The sequence below is a fragment of the Camelus dromedarius genome, chromosome 10 (genome assembly GCF_036321535.1).
Source record: "Camelus dromedarius isolate mCamDro1 chromosome 10, mCamDro1.pat, whole genome shotgun sequence".
Classification (NCBI taxonomy): Eukaryota; Metazoa; Chordata; class Mammalia; order Artiodactyla; family Camelidae; genus Camelus; species Camelus dromedarius.
In genome coordinates, this window is record NC_087445.1 from 55,650,257 (window position 1) to 55,673,291 (window position 23,035).

General features: G+C 45.3%; 1 protein-coding gene across 9 annotated transcripts in view; it reads left to right on the plus strand.

Moving 5' to 3' along the window:
* The window catches only part of ZNF462 (zinc finger protein 462), a 132,011-nt gene that overhangs the window by 68,921 nt on the left and 40,055 nt on the right, over positions 1-23,035 (plus strand). For all 9 annotated transcript variants that reach the window (XR_010382769.1, XM_064490379.1, XM_064490373.1 and 6 more), the window contains exon 7: positions 789-980. Coding sequence is in view for 8 of the 9 variants with exons in the window: in XM_064490379.1 (XP_064346449.1) it covers positions 789-980 (192 nt within the window). In the remaining variant the exon portion in view is untranslated. The remainder of the gene's footprint in view (positions 1-788; positions 981-23,035) is intronic.

Here is a 23,035-nt window from a genome sequence, read left to right on the forward strand (position 1 = left end):
ACACCTCTCTCTGTTCAGGAAGTGACTTATTTTTGCCCATTTCTACCCTATTGATCAGATAGGGAAATGGAGTTTTATGCCTAGGTTTGTGAACTGCTCCAGAAAAACCCCACATATAGAATGTGTGGAATCGAGGTGGCATGGAGTCAGCAAAGAAGTAAAGCATGAGAATAGTACAACAGTTGCACTGAGTGCCTTCATGCTCGGAAAGCCACTGATGGACTCTTGGAATAAGAAAGAAGCATATTCTTCTTGGGGAGGGTTTAGCTCAGTGGTAGAGCGCATGCTCAGCATGCATGAGGTCCTGGGTTCGATCCCCAGTACCTCCATTAAATCAACAAACAAACCTAATTACCTCCCCCTGAAAAAATAAAGAAGCATATTCTTTTCTGCGGATGATACAAAGGCTACCTGGAGTGAGAACTGTCATGGTCATTTCTAGTATAGAGAGGGAGAGAGATGGGAGACCTTACTGAGGGCGCTCCATAGGCATTTGGCTCACTTCTTGCTGGGGAATCAACCGTAGGCTCGTCCCTGTCATAGAGCATGAGATAAAGGGGGACCAGGTCCCTGGGGTACCAAGCTCGCAAAGGGCACCGATCCCAGAGGAGCCTGTGGTTGGGGGCAGTGGGCGGGGCTTGGTCTGGGAGGATGCTCAGACCGTGAAGTTGGAGATGGCGCTCTCTCCCAGTAAACTAACCGTGTTATTTTGTGCCCCCCCCCACTACCCCCGCCTTGTGCCTTCTCCCCTCTTCCTCCCCCTCTCCCCCACCACTGCCTTCCTCCAGGTGAGCATGCTTACAAGTGTTCTTGGTGCTCCTTTTCCACCATGACAATCAGCCAGCTGAAGGAACACTCCCTCAAGGTCCACGGAAAAGCCCTGACCCTCCCCAGGCCACGAATCGTCAGTCTCCTCTCCTCGCACGCCCACCACACCTCCCAAAAAGCTACCCCGGCCGAAGAGGTGGAAGACTCCAATGGTAAAAACGGGCCTTCTGCCAGGATCAACCCCTTGGGGTGGAGGGGGGCTGGGGTGAGCACTGGTCCTCCTTTCTAGAGGAAAATCTTACCTGAAAACGTGATGGTTTGAGTGAAGGAAGAAAGGTGAAAAGGTTGAACGGTGCAGAAATTGGAGTTGGAGGCGGGGGTGAACTCAGTGAATGGCTGTTTGGCGCTGTGGCCAAGGTGTCTCTGTGCTCCCCGTGCTGCTTGTGGGGAGAGTGCGTGGCGTGGGATGGATTTGTGTTGAATTCTTCTGCTGTGGTTGCCTTCAAGAAAGCGGACAGAAGACCAGGAAGATTTTTCTTTCTTTTGTTTTTCAATCATTTTAATTGTTCGGGGATTTTTTGTTTTATTTGGGGTGGAGGATAATTAGGTTTATTTATTTACTTTATGGTGGCACTGGGGATTGAACCCAGGACCTCATGCATGCTAAGTGTGCACTCTGCCACTGAGCTATACCCTCCCCTGGATTTGTTTTTTATTTATTGTTTGATATCCTGTCTTCTTCTAAAAAACATGTGTGCTTTGAAGTATTTGGGGTGCAAGATGGGTAAGTTGATGACACAGAATTCAGAGTAGGAATGGAAAGGGTTGAGTGGGTGGGGAAGTGTGTCTGATCCCATCACAAGTTAATTTAGGGATAACCAGTGATTCCTTATATAGCTGAAGGGTGTTGAGGAAGCATCAGTTGGAAGGAGGGTGTAACCGCCCACTTTTTGGAGCTTCAGACCAAATCCAGGAAGTCATGGAGTGGGGTCTCCTCACTGGCGATGTAAGCACAGACATAGGAGAGAGAGAATGAATGTGAGAGGTGGCTGGTGTGGCCTAGGGAGCAAAGGATGGTTTACTGTTTTGATCAGACCAAGAAACAGAAGGGTTTCCATTACTCAGCTCACCTCTGGTGACTACAGAATCACGTGCTTCAGGGAGAGGGAGGGGGTCTGTAGATTCCTAACCTAACCACTGGAAAAGATCTGCTGTCTTCCTGACCCTCTCCTGCTTGAATCCTTCCTGCAGCATCTCTAGTAGCCAATTATCTACCACCAGCCTGACTATTTCCCAGGTCAGGGAATGGGCCATTTCCTAAGGTCTGCTGTTCCCTTCTTGGGAGGAGCTTCGTGGGCCAGAAAGAAAGTTCACGGGCTCTTTGGAACAAAGCCTTGGCTTGGACTCCTACATCTCTCAGTGCCCGCTGTGTTTTCCTGGGCAGTCTGAGCTTCCTGCACTCACATGTAAAAGTGGGTAATGATACCTACCGCAACCGACGGCCTTGGGAGGTTAATGAGAACAGGTAACACGTGCAAACACCCGGCACATAGGAGGTATTTAATGAATGGGCATTTTATTCCTGCAATTTACACCTTTTGGTTGCAGTTTTGGCTTTGGGGACCATTTATAACAAGTACAAGCTGGGGGTTCTTCTTTATGTAAGGATTTAAAAAGATAGACCCTTCAGGTGACCTGAAGTTCTGGCAGCCCAGTGGGTCAACATGGTCTAGTCATCTGACTGTCAAAAGAGTAAATGAGTAATCTTCAGTCAGAAGGTCTGTGTGAAGACAGCTGTCGGGGGAGGGGGGGAGCAAAGGAAAGGTAAGTCCTGGGATGCAGAGCTGCCTTTGTTGAGCTGGAGAACTTGGTGGTCTTTCCTTTGTAAATCAGCAAAAATTAGGTGAAACACAGTAACTCCTCGGTGTTCCTGTCTGCAAGGGCTTCGCTTTCACGAAGGAGGCTGGTTATTACGTGACTGTGGCTTGTGATGATGTGAGCGCACCAAGTCCTCGCTGTCGTGTGGCAGTGTTTGTTATTGTTGTTTTCCAGGAAATCTTAAGCGTCCCGGAGCCCAGGGTGGGAGCGGGGTGGGGGGAAGCACCCACGAAAGGCTATGGAAGATGTCTCCTTTGCGCCTTGAGACCCCTCCCTCCCTGGCAGAGGCTACAGAGGAATAGAGTTTGGTCAAATTCCTGAGTCTGCTCCCCGCCGAGAGCTGAGAGCTGCGAGCTGCATTGTGCTCAGAGGAACCCGAAATAAATACTGGGCCATTCTGGCCATCCTGCCGCTTAAAATCAAATGTTTAGAAGATGTTATCAGCATGGTATTGCATTAACCCCAACCCTATGCCTGAAGCCTGACTTTTTTGGGGGTGATTTCAGATTTTAGGTAAGGACTTTGTGGGGAAGGGTGGTTGCAGAGATGAACGTGATGATTCGAAGTTGAGTGGTGCTCCCCTGCAGAACGCAGATAGTCTTTATCCAGCCCGGGAAGGTAATTTGCAACATGGGAAAGTGTTTTTCGTTCTCCTTCTAAAGAAAGGACATAGTGACGTTGGGAAGACCTGGATGGCAACTCTCTTTAGTGAGACCTGCACAAAACTCATCGCACCTGTGCTGTTTTTAATGTATACAAATAACCTAGATCAATGGGTCAGCGGTGATTTGTTTAATTTGGGTGGGGTAAAACCCAAGGGTTTCATGCGGGGTAAATGGAAGAGTGGGCTGTTCTCCTGAATGAATAATTCTGCGGAAAGGAAAGTTAGTAGTTGATTCATTCGATAGATATTGTCTTGAGTCCTTCTGATGCAGGTGTTGCGTAGAGTTGGATGCCTGAGAATGACAGAAGAGGTTGAGAGTGGGAAGGCGGTTTGCTAGGGAGCTGAATGGTGGATTCCTAGAAATGGCTACATCTGGGGGATGAGAAAACAGCTGTGGGGCTAGACAGTAGCCTGTAAATCACGCCTTGAATGGGGTTTGAAACACGCATGTGAAATCCAGTTGCACATTTTAACAGGGAGAAGCCATGGGGCGATTGGCTCTCAGGGAAGGTTTCCCACACTGCGGATGCCAGGAAGCTCCGAACACAAGAACCAAAAATGTGTTGCAAGCAGGCCTGGGGGTGGGGAGTAGAGATCAACAACACCAGGGAAATCACCAGCATGTCCTTGGCTTCCCCGTCCCCTCGGGAGGGATGTGAGTCAAACGACTTGACGTGCTCACTGCTCTTTGCAGTGGTCAGATGCTTGCAGTCCGGAGAGCAAGCCAGTCTTCTCTGGCAGAAGGAAACGGGCTGAGCACGAGGGTGCTTCCCAATCCAGAGGGAAGCTACAATGGAAGGAAGCCGGAAAGGTGGACACGAGAAGGTGGAGGGGCGACTTCACCCCTGCTGCCTGGCTGCACACCTGTTCTGCACATAAACAGAGCTCTTGGGCTCTGGGCTCTCTGCCTCAAGGTTCCCCCAGCACGTGAATCCCATATATCTTCTTCATGACCGGTGGTTGGAAAGAAAAGCAGGAGTGATTCTGTGTATATGATAATGGGAAATGACATGTAATTGCTTTTCTAAACAGTGCATTAAGAGGAAATCATAAGGTTGTCAACAAAAGGGAGTTCTCTGCTCTGTTTGTGTTTACTGGGTTCCTTCTGGCATGTAAAACAGAGGACTGGGTTTTAGCAGGCTTTTTCTGAATCTCTGCTTTCAGTCCAGAAAGACACACATAAACACACACAACAGTGTAGTTTAATTATGAGATGTGTTTAAGTCTGAGAAGCTGACTACACGGCATGGCCAGTGGGTATGTCATTTAAAATTCAGCTATATCCTTCGTAAGTGGTCAAGCCAATGGTGACATTCCGTATTTTTCCTCCCTTGAGTTTCCCCTGAAGAATCAATGGTTTTAATTTCTTCTCTCTATCCAGTTATGCTGGACAGAATTGCCTGCTTTAGGAAATAGCTACTATGATGTGCTTAAAACAAAAATCAGACACTCAGACCAGGTGCAAAATAAATAAGGTGGATGAGAATAAGACAGATTTTTAGTCTATGCACTAATGGCAACCTAGGGAAAACACCAAAAACCTTGGTCATGAAATCTTTCCCTTAGTGAGATAGTTCTCAATATAGTCTACCCAACAGAGACGTCTTTGCTAGTATGACTTGGTAGAAAAATGTTGTAAGGAGCTTCGTGATTTTTTTTTTTTTCAGTGAAGGATTTTCCGTTACAACTTTTCAGTTGGCGTTTCTGTTCTAAACTCTAGAATAATGTTTGATAAGCTCTGTTTTTATCAAGACATCTCTCATCAAAGAACCACAGGCACTTCATATTGTATCAAAATCCAAGTCCCCTGCATTGCATTCAGAGTTTACCACTCAGTCACACTTCTCCATCCAGCAAGCCCTCGCTAACAAATACTTAGGTTTCCAAACATCGCTGTACTTGCTGCCCCCAGTATCTAACTTCTTCATTTCCACGCCCATGCATTTGAAAAAACTCTGCGCGGAGCTTGGAAGGATTTCCTCCTTGTCTGCTTCTGACTGTGAGTCTCTGACTTTAACTTCTAAAGACTGACACTTGCTGGCCTTAGCCCTCCTGGTTCCTGATGATCTTCTTGGTGCTCATTTGTACTGGTGGATGTGCTCTTGGTTCTGTCCCCTAATTTTCCAATGGGAGGAGTTAGGTAGATACGTATTAAATATTGGCTTCTTTTAACTGACCACGATTTCCTGGAGGCATCACCATTTTCAACTCAGTTAATTGTCCTGAGTCTACTGACATGTCTGAGTAACTCCACGGAACCAGATTGTATGAAGGTGAAGTTTATTTCATTTCCACTGAAGAGCCAAGTTCCAAAAAGACAAACAATCCAAAGATGAAACCTGGGGGATTGCTCTGACAGGAACTTTCTGACATATCGCTTTGCCTAGAGGAACCAGTCTTCCTTGACAAAGAGTATTCTCAGCTTTGTCATTGTTCCCTGTATAACGAGACCTTCCATAGAAGTGGGAACTGAAGGCTGAGATGGGATGTAAGCCTTTCCAGTCCTCAGGAGGAGACAGGAAGTGTGGTGGCGCTGGGGGAGATGGACATTACTGGTGTGGTCACGTGGTGTCAGAGCCCCTCCTTGGGCCAGGCACACATAATCGTTGACTCTGGGATGGGCTGGCTCGTCCTCTGTGTCATAGAATGTACAGTGTTTGGTTGCAGTTAAATCCAATTCAGAGACGTTACAGAGTGAAACTGACCAACAAAATGTGTAGATTAGTAAAACAACTTTTTATTCTCCCTGAAAATTTTGCATACTTTTAACGTAATGCATAGGTTAGAAGAGATTTGGACTGGATAATTCCTACCAACCATAAATCAAAGATTGGCAAACTTATTGCCAAGGGCCAGATAGAAAATCTTTTCAGCTTTGTGAGCCATCGAGTCTCTGTTACATCCACTCAGCAGGGCCATTGCCATGTGAAAGCGGCCATAGAGAGTGTGTAAACAAATGGACATGGCTGTGTTCCAATAAAACTTTATGTACAAAAGCAGGGGAGGCTGGATTTGGCCCACGGGCAGTGTGTCACTGACCCCAGCCATGGATGACTAGCGGAAAAATTTACAGCAATGCCCATGAAATTAATCCTGTCTTTAATAAATGTCATTATAGACCTTTATATTTAACATACAGACTTTTCCTAGATGTCACTTAAAATATAACCTGACCTAAATATATTCTTTGTTTCACATATGAAATGTGAGGTATTAAAATAGAGCTTTAAAAATATTAGCATGTGAATTACATTTAAGCCTAAAAGAAAATCTCTGAGAGTTGCGTTGAGTCTGGTGCCAGACCATCAGCTCATTTAACCTTGACTGTAGCAGTACTTGACACTTAAAAAATTAAGATCTGAGATGCCTGCTTTTCGAAGAGGAGCTTTTCAGATTTCTAAATAGGTCAGACATAAAATTCAACCTTTAAGAGGATCCAATTAGTTGCTAGGGCATCAGACCTTTCACACGGGTTCCAATTGTAATCAGATTTCTCTTGGGGTGTAAGAAAGGAGAGGTGGTTTCTTTAAAAATGACAATAATGAAATGGAGGCTCTCGAGTGAATAATTGCGAAGTACAAAGATTTACATCGTTTATAGCACATGGGTTACAAGGCATAATTTTAATGGCTTGACCATAATTTTTAATAGGTTCTGCTGGTCTCAAAATTATCTGGCCGGAGAATAGTAACCTTCCCTTTGAGACGTCAGAATTTCTACATTAAAATGTGATTTTGAGTTTATTTTAATGCTTAGTGTGAAGAATGGTATTTCTACTATAAAGACTGAGTAAGTCTGTGACTTCAGTGGTGCAAAGCAGTACAGATGATTTCTGCATCCTGTGTTGTGCATCCGGAAGTCTTCAGCAGTTAAATGATTAAACCTTGCCCTCGTCGGCAAATAGGAAGCCTCCACAATTATCACCACCCTGAAGTTGAATATCATGTGATCGACCCTTCCCAGGAAACCCACCTGCCTGAGATTTCTGTGACTTTTTGAATTAGCCACAGTTTCATGTGCCAGAGGTTGAAAAACATTTCAAGTGTAAGCTTTCCATGTCCTGGGAACTCAGTCAACTCGCCCATCTCCCTCTTCCCATGCCAAGAAAAACATTTGTTCGTCAGAAATACAAGCATATACTACCAAAGCCATTCAGAGCTAGTTCTGAGCAGCTCCAGAATTCGCTTCATAATTTCCACAGCTGACTTTTCCATTGCTTGGTTGGAGATTACCTTACATTCTTCAGAACCTCAGTTGTGGGAAGTGTCTAAAAGGAAGAAGAAATTGACTTTATTCTTTGGCAGAAGATATATTCAGTTATTAGTCTGATCATGTAAAATTACTAGTCTTGGTTCTATTTTGAAAGAATTTTCCTTTGTCTTAATGATAAGGTAATGCCTACCTCCGGTTTTTTTTTTTTTTTTTTTCCCCTTCTGGAACTGGAGCTAGACATTTTCACCCAATTATACTGGATATAAAATCTCTCAAACACTCTTGAGACTTCTTATGATTCCTGAGTTCTCTCCTCTCCTTCACATACTGTTCTGCGCTAGAGGATTTTACACAAGCAGAAGGAAGGGGATTGGATTTGGATGGACTAGTCTATGTGAGCCATGAGTCAGAGGTAGAAATTCTGGGACAGCTTTGCTGGAGCAGAGGGTATGCACTGGGCAAGATGGGCATGTGAAAAAGAATTTTTTTTAAGTGTCAGGATGAGAAGAAGGTGCCAGAAATAACCTCCTTGAAACAACTATTGTTTCTTTTTAAAAATAGAGTCGATGAGTTTTGAGGCTGTGGCCCAGGAAGGCACATCTGAATGATGTACACATTTTCTTAACTCATTCATAAATAAATGACATCCTATAGAAACATCCCAGTGGTGGTGCTTAAACAAAAATGGCACGATATAGAACGGCCGCAGGGACGTGAGAGCTTCAGTAAGGAGGATCTGCGCGTGTTTTTTTCACTGACAAGGTCCGGTTTATGCCCAGGAGGGGCTGTGTTCTCGCCTTAGGGCTCTTCCGCTTTGTAAGCAGTTTCAGAAGCATCGAGCTCACCCAAAAGAGTGGCTGACAGCACAGGGCTCAGCTGAGGTTACATTTGCCTGTGCACTTCTTTTGGAGCAGCCATTCCAGGGCTGGGTTCTTCAGCTTCCTCGGGGACACAGAATATACTTACATGCCTCATGCAGACCACCCTCCTTATGTCCTTGTATGTTCCTGTGCTCTGAGCCCTTCACCAAAGTCACGGGGACGGTCACGTCGAGCCACACAGGACCTTCGAAGCCTTCACTGTAGTCCTTGAGTTTTACACTGCCAGTTCTATTTTTCCTCCCGACCAGTTTTAAAGTCATCCATTCTGGTTTGTCTGCACGTCTCTTTGTTTAATTCCGAAGTGATAAAATGAATCGTAATTTTTAATTCTGCTAACTGCCTTAAATTTGCCATCTAATTTAATACGTCTAATGAATCAGAGGTACAAATTATTAGTCTCATTTTATAGAGAAGGAAACAGAGACCCTGAGGGGTGAAAATGATGAGTCTAAAAGTCAGGAAACGCATATGTGGTGGACCTTGTCTGAACCCAGAGCCCCTGCCCTTTCACCTCTGCGCCATCTCATCAGATTCGCGGCAGAAACACACATCCATAAATGAACCACGGTGGTGAAGACACAACCTCCTCTTAACATGTTTGGGGGTCCTAGAATCCTCCAAAGGAAACTAAAACCAAATTTTGCTATTAATATCTAGAGCTTAAGTTAACAGATACAGTGTTCAGTTAAAAGAGCAGAATCTAATGAATGTGAGATGTTGCATTTGGATTTTAACGGCTGTAGCCATGGAGAACAGAAGGAACTGATGAGTCCTGGGGGGCTTCTTGGAAGAGGTGGGGCTCAAGCTGGGCCTTGAAGGCTGAGGAGGGTTTTTACAGGCAGATAGGAATCCATCCCAGGTGGGAGGAGATTCAGAAGTAAACAAACATACAGAAGAAGGGATCCTGGGACAGCAAGGAGACCGGTCAGCCCGAGACTGGAGGGTGTGTCGGGAAGTTAGTAGGAGGAGAGTTGGTGCGGTGAGGAGAAGCAGAACCAAACTGTAGGGGTCATTAAGACCAGGAAGGGGTCTTTAGATTGTTAAGAAACAGGCTAAACAAAACAAGACCAGTGGCAAGGTCCCCATCCCCTTTGGAAGTGGGAGGGTGCTTTTGAACTATGAGTGCCTTAAGAACACATGCGCATTGAAAGCAGTCATGGGAGGTAGGTATCCCTTTTGAAGATATCTGCAAAGATTTTTTCCTTCTGATTACAAGAGTAATACCTACTTACGATTGAAAGAATAGCTTTATTGCAATACGTAATTCAAAATGCGAGGATTTTCCATAATGCCAGTTTCCCGGCACCCCAAATAATCTAACAACCGTCTGCTGTAGAATCACCAAAAGGTTTGTTCTTTGCATATACAGACAGGTGCTGCTTTGTTATTTTCATTTTTTTTTTTCAAAACTGGGACCGTAATATACAAACTACTTTTTTTTTTTCATGTTTTTGTCTTGAAAGAGTCTGTCACTCATTGACTCACCGTAGTTTTAGAACATGAAGGTCCATATTGCAAAACCAACACCAACAACAAAATTCTCCTTCAGATAATACATGTTGAGTACTTAAAGGCTTCAAGTATATTTGTGTGTATGTGATATACGTATTTAAGGTGGGATGCTCAGAATTACATAAGGCCTTCAAGTCTTCGCCAATCAAAAATTCACTCGTTTATTTCATTTTAAGATTCATTCATCTCCTAAAAAATGACTTAAGTAGTCTCTTTCACTACTGCTTAAGACTTAATACATTTGAAATATTGGCAAATAGTCTGTAAGTTAAATGGCCAAATCAGGATTGCAGACTGTCTAGACTATTGAGAGTAATGAGCTGAAGATGAGGTTCTGCTGGGGGATAGATAAAAAACGTGCTAGGAGCTTCTGATCTTTGCGTTCGCTTGCCTTCCTGGCCATGCCAAATAGCTTATAATTATCGATTACCATTATCTGTCTCCCCAACTAAACCGAGTGCTCTCTGAGGTCAAGGACTGTTTCAGAGTCTTAGCACTTGGCAGGCCATTCAGTAAATATTTCTTGATTTGAATTAGGGCCACAAAATCAACCACACACAAGAAGAACGGGCGAAAGGATAGTTTTAACAATAGTTTATGTGTGAAAGAGCCTGGGAGTTTTAGTGACTGGGAGCTTGGTTATGTCACGCGAGATCTGGAAAAAGCCAAGGGGGTCAGGCTTGTGTGTACCATGATGTTGCACATTTTCCTCAGTCACACCTCTCCCCTCCAGTTAACTAACTTCGGTCTTCCCCGAAGTGACAGCGCCATATCCCTTTCAGCTCTGCAACCAAAGTGACTAATCTTTTTCCTCCAGGCAGCCAAGAAAAGGAGTGAGTACAGTTCTTCCTTTCTGCCACCTGTTGAGAACATTTCCGCTCCCTTCAGTTAATGAATGGTCCCTTTTCAAATGCCTGCTCTCTGCTTATTTCCTTCTCCTTATCTTCTGGAATGTTCTGTCACCTTCCTCAGTGAAGTCCATGCCCAGCTTACAGCCTTCCTTTTCACTCCAGCCATGACCATTGTGCTCTGGAATTTCAGTATGCTACACTCAGTGATAATGCCAACAAATAATTGGTCTCTTCAGCTGGAGAGATTTCCCTCCTTCTTGGATTCCACCACCCATCAACTGTGGCTGGATTTACCATAACCACTGTACCTCCAGCATTCTCAAACCCTTAAATTCTCTCTAACCACTACCCAGCCTAGACCCTCGGGTTACCCATTTCAAAGGGGCTTTCTCCAGCATCTTTGTGTCTTTACCCACCTTGTCCTTTTCTGGTTTCCAACTTGCCAGACCTCAACCCAGAATAACTCTCATCCTGCACTTCCTCTGATTTTCTCCAGTCTTCCTGGCTCTAATCTCAAGCTTTCCCAGTTTGTATGCAAGGTTATCTTTGTTAACCACAAATCGGGTTTACTTTTAGAAATATGAATTTGAGCTTGTTCAGATTTATCCCCCTATAACATCAGTTTATTTCTGAGTATTCTAAGGTGCTTTCCTGAGGGAAAGAGACAGGCTTGGGGTCACAGCCAAGGTGGTAGACGTTGCAAACAGCTGCACTGTTTCCCTTGCCTGCCCCGAAGCTAACGGTGCATAAATGGAGTGAACAGCTCAAAGGTTCGTAGCTGTGGTATCACAAATTACTGTTCTGTACTTGGGAGCTGTGCTTCCTGTTACGCTGATTTTATAGTATTTTAAAATTTTGCCCATGAGGAAGTTTTTAATTAGGAATTCAGAGAAAGAAAGATGAAGAAATTCACATCTACCTTGCAAGCAAGAATAATGTCCGTAAGAAGGAACCACACTTGTGATTAACTCAATTAAAGGCAGACAGGAAAGTATAAGTAAAGTTCCCAACTAACACATTAAACTCCGTAAATTCTATATTTAGTTAACATGGAAATCAGATCATTTTTGCTCCTACATCTATAGTATACTTTTGCATCTTGGTTATGTTACCTGCATAGTGGAGGACTGGGGAAAAAAAAAACTCTAAAAAATAATTAAGTCCAATGTTAAAATACAAGGCAGAAAGATTTACTTTATTCACTCTTTTTTTCCCCCCAGTGTAGCTTCACAAGAAGGTTTACGTTCTTTTCACTCTTGTTTCTTCCTCTTTTAATTTCCTGGGGTATTATCTAAGTCACAGAATCACAGTTTTCCTAGGAAAGGATGTGGGGTACGTAGAAGTCCACCCATTGTGTGTTGCTGGAGCAGAAGAGTGGGAACTACAGGTGGAGGGTTCTGTTTAAGTCAAGAACAGGTTTAAGGTTTGGTTTATTTACCATTTTCTAAACACAGAGAAGGTGAAAACAATGTATGAGAAAGCAGCTTTCATGATACACTGAGTAAATTGGTGGTTTTTAATCCTAGTCGTCGTAATCCCAAAGAAAGGAGACGACCGGACTTGAGCTGGCCGCAGAAAGCCCTGTAAAGGTGAGCAGGGCTGCGCCCCGCCCCAGGCTGGCCGCGGGGACTGGTGGAGCTGCTCCCCTCGGGCCCCTGGGCTTCCTGTCTCCAGACGTATGGGGTGAAGGTGATTGACAGCAACAGGTCAGCAACACATGGGACGCAGGAAGTCCTGCTCCAGGAGTCTGGTGGCCATGGCTCTCCTCAGGCACTCCTGCTCTGAGCAAGCATCTTAGGGTTTGGATGGAACCTCTTCCCCATCTCAGAATGATTTCTCCCTACTCCCACCCCCAATTTTGGAGTGGCGCTGCAGTACTGGCATGGAGCGTGGCTCTTCCTGTGTATTGCTGGGTTCATTTTGATAGAACAAAAGCCAGGAGGACCCCTTTTGACCCAGCTGGAGCTAGTGAACATTAGGGGCACATGATCTTTTCAATATCAGTTTTCTGTAGAGATCATCTCTTAGTATTCTGCGTGGGGATGGGGGACCGCTGAGTTTGCAGTCCACATCCAGAAAGTACCACCTGCGTTGTAGCCTGTGAACCGCCGGCCTGTGCAGCCTCAGGCGGAGGGCCTGGCCACCTGCATGCTAACATACTTATCTGAGCTGCAATTTCTTTTTTTCTTAATTAAAAAAAATTTTTTTTAATTGAAGTATAGTCAGTTTGCAATGTTGTGTCAATTTCTGGTGTACAGCATGCTGTTTCAGACGTACATATACGTACATATATTTGTTTTTATATTCTTTTCCCTTATAGGTTAATACAAGATACTGAATATAGTTCCCTGTGCTGTGCAGTATAAACTTGTTGTTTATCTATTTTTTATATATAGTAGTTAGTATCTGCAAATCTTAAGCCCCAATTTATCCCTTCCCACCCCCTTCCCCCGCTGGTAACCATAAGTTGTCTATGTCTGTGAGTCTGTTTCTGTTTTGTAAATAAGTTCATTTGTGTCTTTTTTTTTTTTTTTAAGATCCCACATATGAGTGATATCATATGGTATTTTTCTTTCTCTTTCTGTGAGCCATGGTTTCTTGTAGGTAAAATAATGGTGCCTACTTCATGGGACCAAATGAGATAACGTGAAAATGCTTTCCCAGTCTAAATTACTACAGAAATCTCAGACATTATTAAAGCAGAGCAGAAGCAAATTCCTTGTCAATTGATGATCATTTGTCACCAGCCAGAGATTGATGAGGATTTTTTAATGGAAAAGGGAAAAAAAAATTCATGTCTTGCCTTGGAAGCTGAATGAAATCTTTTTACAACATGAACTGTTATTTGGGAGTTTAAAATAATTCAGTGTTTGGAAAGTGGCGTTTAATCTGGAGTCCTGTTGATTTAAATTTATTTGAACTTTGGGGCTCAACTGAACCCACCCACACAAGAAACTCTTTAGCATTTGATGTCCTGATGAGCGAGTGTAATGCATTGAGAAGTCCCAAAGTCAGACATTAGAATGATGATGATGATTAGCATTAATCATTATGTATACATTTTTAATTAATGATAGGTATCATTTATTGTGTGTCTGTTAAATGCTTTACGAACATCATCTCATTTCATCGAATCCACACAATTCTATGAAGCAGGAGCTTCCATAACCAGCTCCCTACTGTTTTCAGAAGGTGGAACATGGACTTTAAGAAAGGTTACTTCCTGTTATTCCCTGGCAGAGTTGAGGTTAGGGTAGAGACGGCCTGACTCCAAAGCTCTGTCTCCTGTTGTCACCCTATCTTCCTAAATCTCAGTTCTCAGATGTGTTATTTTTCCCTTGGAGAGTCTAAAACAGGGAGCTCTCTGAGCTCCAGGAAAGTGCTGTGTTTTAAATATGAAAACCATTCTTAGATTATGACCTCCTGCAGTTTTATTTGGAGTTGCAGTCTTAGCCTCTAAATCTCTTGAAAGAACCAATACTGCCAGCTTACTCTTCCTCACCACTTGTTCAGTTTTCTCAAAATGCTGGAATCTTTTCTGCCATCCGCATTTTATTGAAACCACTCGTGAAGTGACGGCTGCTGGCTGCCTCCAGGGACATCCTCTCTGGGAAGGAGTCGTTCCTTCCTTGTTTACACCTGCTGCCGCCTCTTCTCCTCCCCCGCCCTCTCTGGGATCCTTTGCAATGTGACTTTGGCCCTAGCACGTTAATGAAACGGCTTTTACAAGGGTGGACAGTGACTCCAGACAAACAAGTCCACGGCCTCTGCTCCTGCCTCATCCTTCTTTTTTCGTCCGTGGCATTTAAAACTGCCAACCTTCTTCCAGGGAGATTCTCCTCCCGTGGTTTTGGTCCTACTGTCAGGACCAGCAGGCTCTCCGCTGGCCTCCCCGATACCCTCTCTCTACCCTGTTTTCACTGCTTTTCCTCCAGCTGCCATCACATAGACCCCGCTCTGGTCCTCATTCCTCTCCTCTGCGCGCTCGCGTTCACACACACGCGCAGGCAGCTCTTGCCTTTCCGATGGTGCCTCCAGAATCTCCACCTCTGGCCCTAAGCCCTCAGGTTAAGCCCCAGACCGTCCTTCGCACTCGCTCCTCGCTTTCTCCGCTTGGAGGTCTCGCTCACCCTCCACCTTAAAGGTTCTAAAATGGAACCCGTGAACTTGCTCCCAGACTTGATACCCAGCTAGAAGCCACAGTCCTCTTGGACCGTCCGTCAGTCCATCAGTGGCCTGCTCAGTCCTGTTGTTTCCATCTCCTTACTTCCTCTCATACCACCCCGCATCTCTTACCTAAGCCGTGGCCCTATCCACACCACCTGCAGACTCCTCCCTCCAGTCTACTCTAAGCAAGGCTATGAGCCATATCATCCCCCTGTTCCAACAGCTCTGCCTGGCCTGTGAACACCAAATCCCCTCTCAGCATTCTCCATGCCCAACGCCCAGCTGCCCCTGCTTTCCTCCACTTCCACAGGTCCAGACCCTACCTGTCCTTCAAAGCCACATGCACATTCCTTCACTTCCAGGATGTCTCCCTAGGGTGCCTGCTGTGAGTCAGCACTCCCGCCTCTGAAACCCCACGGTGCTGTGGCTGACCTCTGGGGCGCACGTGGTCCATTCTGCCAAGTCCACGATAGTGCCAGAGAGGGAGCTCACTGGGGACAGGGTTTTTGTCCTATTCATGTTTACATTCTAAACACCTGGATGTTACAATCTCAACATCACTTTGCAGAGTCGATGTCCTATAAATGTAAAATGAAAGTTGTGTCCTATAGAGAGTCATGACAGTAGCTTAAAGCAGTGAATCAAGATTTGAATTTTCAAAGAAAAAAAAAAGGAGGGATGGGGGAGGGTATAGCTGAAGTGGTAGAGCGCATGCTTAGCATGCACGAGGCCCTGGGTTCGATCCCCAGTACCTCCTCTAAGAATAAATAAACCTAATTACCTTACCACCACCACCCCCTACCCCCGGCAAAAAAAAAATTTGTGAATTTTCTTTCTGTATCCAGAGCCCCATTGTCTTCCGGCCTCTCTGCTCACAGCAGGTAGAAATGCCCATGGGCCTTTGCGCTTTTCTTCAAGCATGCTCTGATTTTAGTGTGTGTTTTAGTCATCTGCTAACCAGAGAGCTCTTGAAACATGAGCTCTGATGGTCTCTGTATCTGTCACGTACCTCCCATGTAGTAGATACAATATTTGTTATGATTAAACAAACCATTTTAGAAAAAGCTAATGAATCCAGAAGAATCTTGAATCACTTTACAAAATAGTATTTGGACCACTGAGCTGAGTCTAAGTGAGCCCAGGAAATATGTCGTAAGTATCCTTGGGTTGACACATGGGTGTTAAAACGAAGGAGCAAAGTACAGTCAGAGAAGCATTTTGGATGCTGCTGAAGACGCTGTGTGTGAAAGACAGACCACGAGATCTTGGCTGACGCCGACACAGTTTTGGTGTTTGCCAGTGTGGGGACACACCACTTGGTTTCCTGGGCTGCTTTGTTATTCTCTTGCACTTGAAAGGTTGATAGGGAGCAGAAGAGGTGGCCTACTGAGTTTCCATTTTCCCTTCCCGTAGGTAGGGCCATAATCTATTTCAGATGGAAGTGTCATGCGTGCAGGAGAAACGGTAGGCACTGAGTTTCAAATGAACAGTTCCAGCCTGCTAGTAAAATCCGGAGAGGGGTTCCTCCAGTGGTGTTTTCTACTTAACACCGCCAAGCGTGGAGTCATCGGCCGCCGTCGCTGTTCCATCCTCAGGAATGAGCTGCTAGTTGGTTTTTCCGCGCAGTAGGAATGCATTTACGCCAGGCTGCCTTCCCCATCTGAGAGAGAGATGTTCAGGGCTCTGGGTGTAGTTTATAGGCACAGCAAAGGTAAAAATGTAAAGCCTCTGTCTCACCTGGTTCCTGCCTAACACCCTCCAGTGGCTGGCTGCTGGGCCTCTGGAAGATTCCAAACTCAGCGTGGAGAGCTGATGTTTGCTCCACCTTTCTGTGACCCCACCTTCCTCTCCGGGGTCGCTCCTCACCCCTTCATCCTGCCTCTGTCCCGCTCTGCAGCCCCGTCCGCACCGTCCTGCTGTCACACTCCAGGCCTTGCCGGCCCTTCTTCCTGGAACGTCCTTCTCCACTTCCTTTCACCCAGCTGCCTCGTTACGCCATTCACTGGGCGAATTCTGACTCCTCCTTGAAAACTTGAATCTGCCACCTCCAGAAGTCCTCCCGTCTCTCCCTGTCTGGCCGCCGGGCCTCCTTCCTGTGCCTCTACCTCTCTGAGCTCTCTTTAGTGTCAGAGCGCCCATCCCACTGCTGGAGCCGTCTGTCTTTCCATCTCCCGCGGACCATCAGCTTCTTGGAGGCAGAGGCCACCGTGTTATTTCTGAGCCCCCAGAGCGTGGCAGATTCCCTAGCATGCGTGGGCCCTCAAATGAGCCATTGAAGTGAGTGAATCTAGTCTTCAGGTGTTGACGTTCATGGTACGTCCCACTGGCCACGACCCTCAAAACACCGAAGCACATGGTCATACGGTGGCAGCGCTGCTTCTTGGCACAGACCCTTACATTTCTTGTGTTGAGTCTTGGGCAGACACTCCGTGCCCAGCTGAGCCAGAAGTTCCCCCCAAAAGCTTAGATGCCCTCACTGCTTATGAAACAAAATCCAAACATCCACACAAGGTAAGAAGTTTGAGATAAAACCCTTCATAGATAGAGGGGAGAGCCAACCCACTGACTGGTACATCGGAGTGTGGATCAGATGGTGAGAAGTGCTGTCGAGAGTGGAAACAAGGTAACGGGGAAGAGGCCAGCGTGCAGTGTCGGGTAGTGGGGTTCGGGAGAGGACCATTGATGATGGGGACGATTACCACTCCCACCAGCTGGATACCCAGGGACCTTGCTCCAAGCTGGAGGGGATGTTGAAAAAACTTGAAAGGAAATAGACCCCCAGAATGGTTGCCAAGAAAGTCTCTGAAGTTTGGGAATTACATTTGCTCTGCTGTGCCTTTTTGTAGCAAATTGATCTGTGACCATCCTGTGCGCATTGTTATCTCACAAAACGGGGGTGAGTTGTTGCATTATTCGGGTGGAGCCCTGCCTTTGAGCTGAATCCAAGCACCCCACGATCAGTCCCCTCCCCATGGCAGCTCTCCTCACCCACAGAGTAAGCCAGCAGGTTGTTGCCAGAAAGGGCAGTGCAGTTGGCCGTGCCCAGAATCGATCAGCCCAGAGCTAGCTGCCGAACACCCACCACGTGCCAGGAGCTGGGATGCCTGTCCGTCACATCTGTTGAGAGCTGTGTAAGAGGTGCCCGTTGCACTCCATCCTGCAGTCCAGTGGAGGCTATGTATAGAAAACACTCCATAAACACTAAAAGGCAAGTTATAATTTAGCCCAAAATATACAATGTAGACTTGAATTGCTGTGGAGCTGAGACCCGGTGCCAGGCACTGTCCTTCACACACTACTCTCCTCTGTTCTCCACGGCGCCCTATGAAGGTGCCAGTGTCACCGTCTCCATGTCATAAAATGAGGAACCAGGGGTCTGTTTAACTGAGAGTCCCCACAGGGCTACGAGGAGGCTCGCGTGCGTGCTCTGGGTAGCTGACAAGTTGTCTGCTTCCCGGGTGCTCCCTTGGTTTCCCCATCTGTAAAATGGGAAGTAACACGTCCCATTTCATAAGGTCGTGGTGAAGATCAGCGAGAGACTTAGTGGAAAAGCCCCTGACGCGCTTGCTAGACCTCTAGCCGCTCAGCCAGTTAAAAAGTGAACTTGGGTCTCACTGATCCCTCTGCTTCTTGGAGGCAGACCCCCTACACCTGAGCCCGGCATCACCAGCGATATTCCTGGGGGTGAGTCTGGAGTGGGTGGGAGAGTGTCTTTCCTGAGAGCAGAACACTACAGCTTTCATGGTGATTCAAAATAGAGCTGAACCCGGAGCCAGGATTTTCTTACACTGCATGGGAACAGGTGAAAAGAAAAGGGGAAGAAAAAAAAGAAAAGGGGAAGAAAAAAAAGAAAAGGGTAAGAAGCCCACTGGGTGTGCTGGTTCAGAGACTCCCGCTGCTGGGGGACAATTTTAGAATAACTGTGTGCTTTGAAGTGTGGCTGCTCGCTCCTGTTCTCGCTCAGCCATCGCCTTTCTCACCTGATTTCCATATCTTCACGTAGAGCTACGTGTATCTAAATATATATGCTTAGACTCAGATGCGTTCTTTCCTGTCGATTCGCTAAGCTTTGGAGAAATCTCTGCCTCCGTTCCCTGTGCGGGCTCTCCCCGCGCGGTTCGTTGCAGGCTCTACATTGTGACCGACGCCTTGAAGTCAGTGGGTATCTTCCCTCCGGTCAGGGCTTGAGGAGGAAACACAGTGGCCTGGCCCACGGCCCGGGAGCTCTAAATACCATCAGAAGTTGCTAGCAAGCTCTCGACCGTTGAGGCCAAGTCGCTGATACAAAGAGGCTTTTGTCCTCCGCGTTGTTCATTGGATTTCTCAGCGTGGAAAAGACGTCTGTCCGATCTAAACGAGCAGCAGGAGACAATACTTCCTCATCACGCCATTCAAAAGAGTCCCAGGTGAGATATGCATTTGGTATTGTAAGACCTTCCCAATTAACAGCGGCAGATGCCACCCAGAGTTCCCTCCCGAAAAACATTAGAAAGAGGCTCCTTGGGCACATGTTCATTTTGTTTGCCTACAAACTTCCAGCCGGTTTCAAGAAGGGTTTTTGAGAACACACACTTCGAGTTTACAGATACCTCTTTAGTACAGAAGGAGTACCTTCGATGCTTGCGGATGGCCGTGGCAGAAAAAGAACCTCTTTTCAAAACTGGGGCGTGCAGAAGCCCCAGGGCATGTTCCTGTTTCTCCATTGACTGGCGGGGTGACACGAAGCCATCCCTGCATTTCTGAGCTGCCGCAAGTTCTTACACAAAGTGAATGGTCTTCACTTCATATCTGGGATGAGGGTGCATCTGTGATGGAGGAAAATTGGTAAAACACTTTACCCAGTGAGAAGGTAGTTTAAATACATGGTACCTATTACACTTGTGCATTTTTCAAACATCTGTGCATACCAGTGGGTGCAAAACAGGAGAGAGCTGCACACAAAATTATCTAAAGTGAATCCCAGTTGTCCTGACATGATCTGTTTCTGAGTTCAGACTTATTGCTGATTTAGGCTGAAAACCAGAAATTATGCCTGTGGCTTCTTGGGGTGGCCATGCATTATAAGTTTCATGCCATTCAAATTCTCAGATGTTCCAGAAGCCATTCTCCAGGTAATTAAAAAAGACCCAGGCTTGTTTTGGTAAAAGTGGATCAGTGGTTCAATGGAACGACTCTGTTAATTCAGTGTTCAAAGAGAGAGTGGCATTTGGTTATTTGGATTTTCCTTTGAAATCTGTGTTTTCCAGAGCACTTTTTGAAGTTTGAACTCTTTTTGGTTCTTTAGAACATGTTTATTGAACACCTGTTTTGGGGCCAGGCCCTGAACCAAGTTCTGGGAGGTAATGAACTTTTTAAAAAGTTATGGATGGGTAGATGGATGGATGGATGGATATATTACTTGCAAAGAGATTATTGTCTGGTGGAGGCAAGATAAATTCATCTCCATGCAGCATGTTGAGTACTAGCAGAGGATCCCAAAGGGAGAATTGAACAAGTGTATCTAGAAGGATCAAGCAAGACCCTCATAGTGATGGTAAATTTGAACTGAGTTCAGTTTTGAAAGATGATAAGAGTTTGCCTGGCTGAGAAGCAGAGGAAGGATATTGGAAGAACGTACAAAGAAGCAGTGAAAAAAGAAAGAAAAAGCACACAGAGTGAATGTGAGGAACCTTCCTTGTGGCTGGCAGTGAACGCTGAGTAGGGAGGGTGTGGGTGTGGAGTGGAGTGGTTCTGGGATGATGAAGGCGGGCTGGGCACCAACCTGCAGTGTTTGGATGTTTTACTCTCTAAGAAGGGATGGGTGAATTCCTTGATCATATTTGCTTTCAGTAAAGAAAGGGACCTTAGCACGAGAAGAAACTTGAAAATAGAAAGCCAGTTAAGAAGATTTTGCAGTGGAAGTTGACCAGAGGGCCAGAGCAGAAGCTGCGACAGTGGGACAGTGAGGGGATCACAGACATGAATGTTTCAGGAGGTTGAACCAATATGGCTTTTTTTTGAACTCACTGACTGTAGAGAATGAAAGAGAGAAATGACATAAATCAAGGATTTGTTGTGATTTCATTGACTCGGTGGATGGTGATGCCATTGGGGGAAAATAAGAGAAACAAAGGGGCTTCTCCCTGATTATAGGACCTCGTGAGTTGCAAGTCCAGAAATCTTTGTCTTAGGTCAGACTTGCCTGGATTCCCCCAAAAATAGAAAATGAGAACATGATGCTTCAGGCAAAGTAAGGCTCGTGAGAGACCCTTTCAGTGAACTGAGGGAAATGGGACACTAAATCTCAAAAAGAGAAGGTGGCCCTTTTTTATTTTGCTGTGTTTTTGTCATTTGGAAGACAAACTTTTTGTTTTGGTTTGGTTTTTCCCCCCTGATCATATTTCAAGGTTTTGTTTTCACTCATCAGAATGACAGGAAGTTTTCAGTGTGTGTTTCCTTCAAGTTTGGCCTCAGCCTTATTTTCAGGATTAGGCGTTTGTTTTTCCGTTCACCTCCATGACAACCAAGCCCAGAATTCCTATATATAGTCATCCAGCCTCCATTGTCCAGGGGCCATTGTATCATAATTGTGTGCATCCAGGCCAGGGAACTCTGCTGATGAGAGAAGACAAGGAGGTGCCGGAGTCCTTGGCCTGCAGATTTTCAAGGCAGAATCAAAAGAAGGAAATAAAAGAACGTGGCTGCCTCTTGAGATTTATGTTCCTCTTCAGACACTGACCAGAAGGACTTGAAATGCCTTGTGCCCTAATGCTTAGTTTCTAATACAGTTTTCCTTTGGCCTGACCCAGTGTTCCAGCTAAAGAACCTTTTTGAGGTTTGCCAAAGAAATACTTGGAAAGTCGTGTAGGTGATTTGCAGTCGATGGTGGTCTTCTGGCTGCCAAATTCTGCTCCCTGTTAACAGCACAGAGTGAACAGCAGGTATCTTGGGGAAGAGAGGGAGTTCAATTGAGTTTCAAAGGAATTCAGATAGAACCTAAGACATCTTTAAAATGAAGGAATGCTCTTGAATCTGTGAATCATCTTGACTCTCTGGTCAGTCATCTTGGCTCTGTGGTACATACAGTCTTTGTAACTTAAAACGATAAATAGGTAGGTAGACGGATGGACAGACAAGCAAACGTACAGGATTGAATTTAAGACAGTTGTTCATAAATTCAGGCCAGCAGACTTTTTCTTAAGTACCTGTATGAAGGGACCATGAGTGTCTGGCTATAAAAGCACATAAGATGCTGTTCCCATCAATCTAAAAAGTAAGCCCCACAAGGGAAAGCATCCTTGCTGGTGTTTTTCCACCAACATATCCCAAGTGCTCAGAAGTGCTTGGCACATAGAATCCTTTCAATAAATCTTTTCTGAATTAATATAAAGTGGGGGGTGGTCAACATATACATAGATATACTAGAAACTCTTATTTGATATAATCGTGACCTCATTTCTTAGTTCTATATATTTGAAACTTTTTTTTACTGCAGGGAATCCTTTTTTAAGTGCCTTAAGCATTTTATTTTCACTAAAAATGCATTCGTTCACCAGTATTGTGCTGTAGGCTCGAGCTTCTGGATTTGGGTCTGCGGTCCTTTGGTTGGAGTCCCTCATTTTCTCTCTTGTACAAACCACAGTCACCCACAATGTACCACATGCTACTTCCACTTCCAGCTTCTTTTAAGTGAGGTAATAATTTAGACATTTGTGGAACAGTCTTAGAGCAAAGTCCTAGATTTTTATGCCCCCCTCCATCTTTTATAGTTGGTCCTGCCAAAATGTAATTTGACAATAATTTTTTTTAGCGACTTAACTTTATCAGATCTTTACAAAGCATTTAATGGAGCTTCATAAAAATGGCAAATTTTATACCATCTTTTACCTTTTTAGGTTAATAGCAATTAAACTGAATAAGCTCAGTAATAAGTATAAATAGAATGGGTACAAAAAAGTTTGAGAGCAAATACAGTTGGTTCTTCTTAGCATTAACTCCACTGCTGGAAGCAGAAATGGGTGGGCAAGAGTGCCCCACACCTCCAGCCCAGACTTTGTTGCCATGGGGTGTTTTAAGGTCAGAGGCATTGATCTGGCCAAATTTGTGGGTGGAGGTTGCTTAAG